Below are 5,847 nucleotides of genomic sequence, written 5' to 3'. Positions count from 1 at the left end.
ACATAAAAAGCATCAATCAATAGTCATATTACTACTATTAACAACATACTCAATGTAATTTCACGACCATCAATAAAAATAAAGTTATTCTCTCTGTCAAATATTGTTACTACTACAACAACATATCCAATATACATAAGTGATATTGTCTGGGGATGACAGGCTGGCTATATACGCTGACATGATCTTTACTTTTGTGAAGTAAAGAAAAATTGTTTTAGAAGTAGGAGTGCAAAAATTAAATATGACATCAACATTCAACCCTCTCTAGGTCATATTTTTTATATATATAATACACAAACAATACTAATAAATTATAGTATATAGTATTGCATATTCAATATGGCAACCAAAAATGAAGTTGTTGTTGTTATTGTGCCATTTCCAGCACAGGGTCATCTCAATCAACTTCTTCATTTTTCATCTCTTATTTCATCTTACAAAAATATTCAAGTCCATTATGTTAGTACAAAAATTCATACTAGACAAGCCAAAATTAGAGCTCATGGTTTATTAAACCCTAGTTCTTCTTCCAATAATAATATTATTCATTTTCATGAATTTTCAACACCTTCATTTCCATCACCACCACCAAACCCTAATTCAAATATAAAATTTCCTTCACATCTTCAACCTTCATTCGAATCATCGTATCATCTACGATGCCCTGTGGCTTCACTTCTACGATCTTTATCATCGATTGCACGTCGAGTTGTTGTTGTTCATGATTCTTTAATGGCTTATGTTGTTCAAGATTTCACTTCATTACCAAATGTTGAGTCTTATAACTTTCATAGTGTTTCTGCTTTTACTATCTTTTTGTTCTTATGGGAATCTATGGGAAAACCTTTCCCTATTGAGGCTGAATTACTAGACAATCTACCATCTCTTGAAGGTTAGTTTTCTTTATTATTAATATTTTTGTCAAACACCTAAATGGATCTTATTTGTAAGTTATGTATACTATATGGTGTAAAAAAATACTCACACAATCAGATCACATCGATTATAATTAGGGAATTGCATATTGTTGTATTGTCATGTGTTGTAATCAACATGTGTCGATTTCATCTAAAAACTTTAACTATTAGATGAAGAAGTTGAACAATTAGATTAGAAGTCCTAAGTTCGAGTTTATCGTCATTCATTATGCTTATATAATCCCACGAAAAAAAGAATTAGGCTTCCAAGTGAATAAAAGTGTGTTCTCTCTCCCTACATCTACTTAAATTAAAGACAAGATGGTCCCACAATTCCATACATGTATTGATTTAATAGCGTGCTCTCTCTAACAACTTAAACTTTTAGATGAAATACGCACACACTTCATGAACATATGGTATCAGAGAAGGCAGGGTCCTGAAATCGAACCTCACCGCCAACCATATAAAAAAAAATCCACGTACTTGACCCATGGAAAAAAAAAACAAGCACGCACATGAGGGGTTGTACGTGTTGAGAATATAATTAAATAATAAATATCACGTGCTAGCTCTCTCTAAGATCTTAAACTTTTAGATGAGATGATTACACACTTCAACATGTAAACTAGAATGATGATATGATATTTATTTTGTTACATATATACCATCTCTTATATTTATTTTTCTTGTAATGTTGAAGGTTGTTTCACATCAGAGTTCATGGATTTCATGGCTTCTCAAAGGAAATACTCAAAATCTGATTCTGGAAATATTTACAACACAAGTAGAGTTATAGAAGGAAAATTCATGAATTTACTTGAAAAAGAACCAATCAAAAGAAACAAAACACAATGGGCTATAGGTCCATTCAATCCAATGAAGATTATTACCAACAACTATTTATCAATCGATCATCATCATCATCATCATCGTCACAAATGTTTGTTATGGCTCGATAAACAATCTCCGAAATCCGCCATATTTATTTCATTTGGTACAACAACTTCACTAAACGATGAGCAAATCGAAGAGCTTTGTATAGGTTTAGAAAAAAGTGGTATAAAGTTTATTTGGGCATTAAGAGATGCTGATAAAGGTGATATTTTTTCTGGTGAAATGAGAAAAATTGAACTGCCAAAAGGGTATGAAGAAAGAATTAAAAATAAGGGTATTATAGTAAGAGATTGGGCACCACAATTGGAGATATTAGGACATTTATCAATCGGTGCATTTATGAGTCACTGTGGATGGAATTCGTGCGTGGAAAGTTTATCAATGGGAGTACCTATTATTGCATGGCCCATGCATTCTGATCAACCAAGAAATAGTATTTTAATAACAAAGTTTTTGAAAGTTGGTATAAATATTTTCAATAATTGGGAACGTAGTAGAAATGAAGTGGTGAAATCAAATATTATTGAACATGTAATTGTGACAATAATGTTGAATAATATTGAAGGAAATGAAATTCGTCGGAGAGCGGCGGAGTTAGGGGTGGCTATTCGGAGATCGGTGGTGGAAAGCAGTGTAACGAGGAAGGAATTGGATTCTTTCATTGCTCATATCACTAGATAATAAACACGATTGTTCATCGTCGTCTATTAAATGGTGCATATTCAACTATTCCTCCGTTCCTATTTATATGTTATTTTTACTAAAAAATAGATGTCTCTTAATACTTATCATTTCACATAATCAATACATAAATAATAGTATTCTTCCTATTTTACCCTTGAGAGTTATTAGCCTTGAAAGTATGAATTTAACCAACATAGGAAAACTAAATGATTAATTCATGTTCATTTATCAATTTATTAATCAAAATAAATTAATTTATATTTATTTATTGAAAATTTGACTTTAAAATAACATAAAAAGTATAATGATAAATTTACATAAATTTTTTATGAGAAATCTAAAAGAAAACATACAAATATATAGATTCGACATCTTAAAATCAAGTTAATGCTGGCATGAATTTATGATATAGATTCTCTATTTTCTTTTATATTATACTGACATAGTTTGGACTTTTCCCATTTCTTTTTTTTTTTTTTAATTTTGAAAGTAATTAAATATACTATCAGAGTGTATTGCGGGAGGGATGTCGGCATACTAAAATTTGTCCATGTTTTTAAAGGTTTATTCGAACCGAAATTAGGATTTTAAATTTATAAATTTTTATTTTTAAAAAAATATTGAATGGTTCGCTAGTTTCTTTTTCGGTCTCGTATGAGGAGTAAGAGAGGAGCCCGATCCTGGTGCCCCCTCCCCCGCGACTGTCTGAATTTCACGAGTGAATTGAAAGTAGCATTATTCTATAATAATAATAATAATAATTAATGCATATTTAAAAAATTATCAAATATAAATTAAAATTATTAAACTAAAAGATAACACACTATAAAGGGAGGTGAGTTGTTGAGTGGGGTGATTTTCTTAATTAACGAGGAACACTTATTTTTGAGATATTCTCTCATCCAATTGATTGACTAGAATTAATATTTTTTTTCACTTAGTTTAAGATAGAGTACTCGTGGTATTAAAGGGGAAAAATAATCGTCCTCCTTGATGTGACACGCTTTGATTTGACATGATGTTTAATTTTTTTTAAAAAAAATTGTGGTTTAAAACAATTCTTAAAATATTGATGTGATCGTAAATCATTATGTTAAAGGAAATGAAAAATTTTAAAGTTAAATTGTTTCTAAGTCTATGCAAAAGGGTGAGTAAGTTGTGATGTCTTAGGAGACTATTTCTCCTCAATCTGTGTTGCCTAGTTCTTATAGGACTCTGTGTTTAGTCTACCTATATATTCATATTGCTGTACATATTTTATGAATTAATATCTCTTACATGGTATTAGAGCCTTTTGTAGTTTAACGACCATTCTTTCTTTCGTTCCAAAAAATAAAAATTCTTTGAATATCAGAAACGACTATTCGAATGGGAGATAATATTGAGAACTCTTCTACCCTGGCAGCTTCAGTTGTTTCAACGAATGCCACGGGAAACTACTATCCTACACCTAATCTCGCTCACCAGTTGCCAGTAAAGCTTACGTCAACAAATTTTTTGCTTTGGAAGACACATTCTTCCAATGATTTGCAGTTGTGGTCTTAACCATTATATTGATGGTAGCGAACCAGCACCACCACGTGTTTTGGATGGTGATAAACCAAATCCTGCATATAAGGTTTGGGTACGTCAAGATCAACTCGTCTTGAGTTGGATAGTCGCTTCAGTTTCAGAAAGTATTCTCCCTCAATTGGTCGGAGCAGAAACAGCTCGTGCAGCTTGGGACAAACTTGTTGCAGCCTATGCTGGTGGATCTAAACCATTGATTCGTGAACTTAAGGCACAATTGCACAACTTGCGCCGTGATAATGCAACTATTGAAAGTTACGTGCAAGGGGCAAAAGTTATTGCTGATAAGTTGGCTGCCTTGCAGCACCCAGTCACTAATGATGATTTAGTCGAGTTTGTTCTTGCCGGATTAGGTTCTGCTTATCGCCCCTTCACAAGGTCGCTTGAATCACGTCACGAAGACATCACCTTTGATGCCCTTTATGGTTTATTGTTGAATGACGAAAAACAATTAAAACGTGAAGATGCCAGTACTGTTATTGCCCCAACAGCACAGTACACACAAAGTTCATTCTCTACACATCGTGGACGCGGCAGGGGGCGTACTAATAGGGGTCGTGGTCGCTCTACTAGCCATGGAAGTTTACAACAATCTCAAAGTCAGCATTATGCCACTGCAACTCATTCGAAAACTTATTCAGGAAATCCACCCCTTTCCACTGATTATTCTGGAATTGTCTACCATAATTGCGAAGGAAAGGGTCATATTGCACGAGTTGTCCGTCACCTAGGACTATGAATGGAAATCGGGTATCTGGTCGTCCTTCTTCAAATCTAGCAAGTACATCTTCCCAAACAACACAAAATTGGTTGATGGATAGTGGCACCACACATCATCTGACATCTGATCTTAACAACCTTGCTATTCACTCAGAATATCATGGTCCTGAAGAAGTTACTCTAGGTAATGGTTCCAAATTGCCCATCTCGCATATTGGTAAAGGATCTCTATATATTCTGATAAGTCCTACGTTCTTGATAGCCTTCTTCATGTTCCCACTGCTACCCAAAATTTATTGTCTATTAGTTCTTTACTAATTCTAACCAAGTCTTAATTGAATTTTTTCCTCACTATTTTTTTATTAAGGATTTGGCAACGAAGGCAGCTCTTCACAAAGGACCGTATGAGGGAGGTCTATACTCCCTTCCGATATGGACATCAATTTCTTCACCATCTTCATATGCTGCTTCACTTGGTGTTTGGCATGCGCGCTTGGCTCATGCGTCTTATCCTATAGTTCGTCGGGCTTTGCCTTCTAGTAAAATTATTTCGTCTAGTGTGGGTCTTCTAGTTGTGTCCAATTTGTGCTGTTAACAAGAGTCATAAAATTCCTTTGTTGATTCTAGTTTCAGGCACAGCCCTTTAGATTTGATTTGTTCGGAGTTTGGGGTCCAGCACCTGTTATTCGAATGATGGATACAAATATTATGTTATTTCTTTGATAATTATAGCAAATACACATGGATCTATTTTCTTAAGTTCAAGTCTGAATTCTTTCCGTTTTTATTCAATTCGAAAAATTGTGGAAAAATACTTTGGTCGTCCGATAAGAGCTTTCAAGCAGATTGGGGAGGTGAGTTTCAAGCATTAACTTCTTATTTAAGAGACAATTTCAAGCAGATTTGAAGTTTATTATATGCACATTTTAGTGAATTTCTTAACAAATATACAGAGTTTAGACCAAACTTACTAGGTTTTGCCGAACTCATACCTTCCATGCTATCTCCGCCCCTGCGGCAAGAACATGGGGGAAAAGTTGGTAACAATTCAATATTG

General features: G+C 33.7%; 1 protein-coding gene across 1 annotated transcript; it reads left to right on the top strand.

Annotated features, from left to right (window-relative positions):
* Positions 1 to 342: 342 nt before the first annotated feature.
* Positions 343 to 2,498, top strand: LOC125819458 (zeatin O-glucosyltransferase-like). The gene is made up of 2 exons (XM_049498888.1): positions 343 to 895; positions 1,624 to 2,498. The coding sequence occupies exons 1-2, from the start codon at positions 343 to 345 to the stop codon at positions 2,496 to 2,498; spliced, it is 1,428 nt and encodes a 475-aa protein (XP_049354845.1).
* Positions 2,499 to 5,847: the final 3,349 nt, after the last annotated feature.

The sequence above is a fragment of the Solanum verrucosum genome, unplaced genomic scaffold (genome assembly GCF_900185275.1).
Source record: "Solanum verrucosum unplaced genomic scaffold, falcon-dt-bn FXZP01000312.1, whole genome shotgun sequence".
In the NCBI taxonomy this organism is placed as follows: Eukaryota; Viridiplantae; Streptophyta; class Magnoliopsida; order Solanales; family Solanaceae; genus Solanum; species Solanum verrucosum.
Note: the sequence above shows the minus strand (reverse complement) of the source record. Positions and strands in the feature narration are given on the sequence as shown.

Excerpts from the sequence above, each read along its gene's own strand:
- LOC125819458 (XM_049498888.1), top strand. The coding sequence starts at position 343 with ATGGCAACCAAAAATGAAGTTGTTGTTGTTATTGTGCCATTTCCAGCA. Across the intron at positions 896-1,623 it reads CAATCTACCATCTCTTGAAG|GTTGTTTCACATCAGAGTTC; the intron begins GTTAGTTTTCTT and ends GTAATGTTGAAG.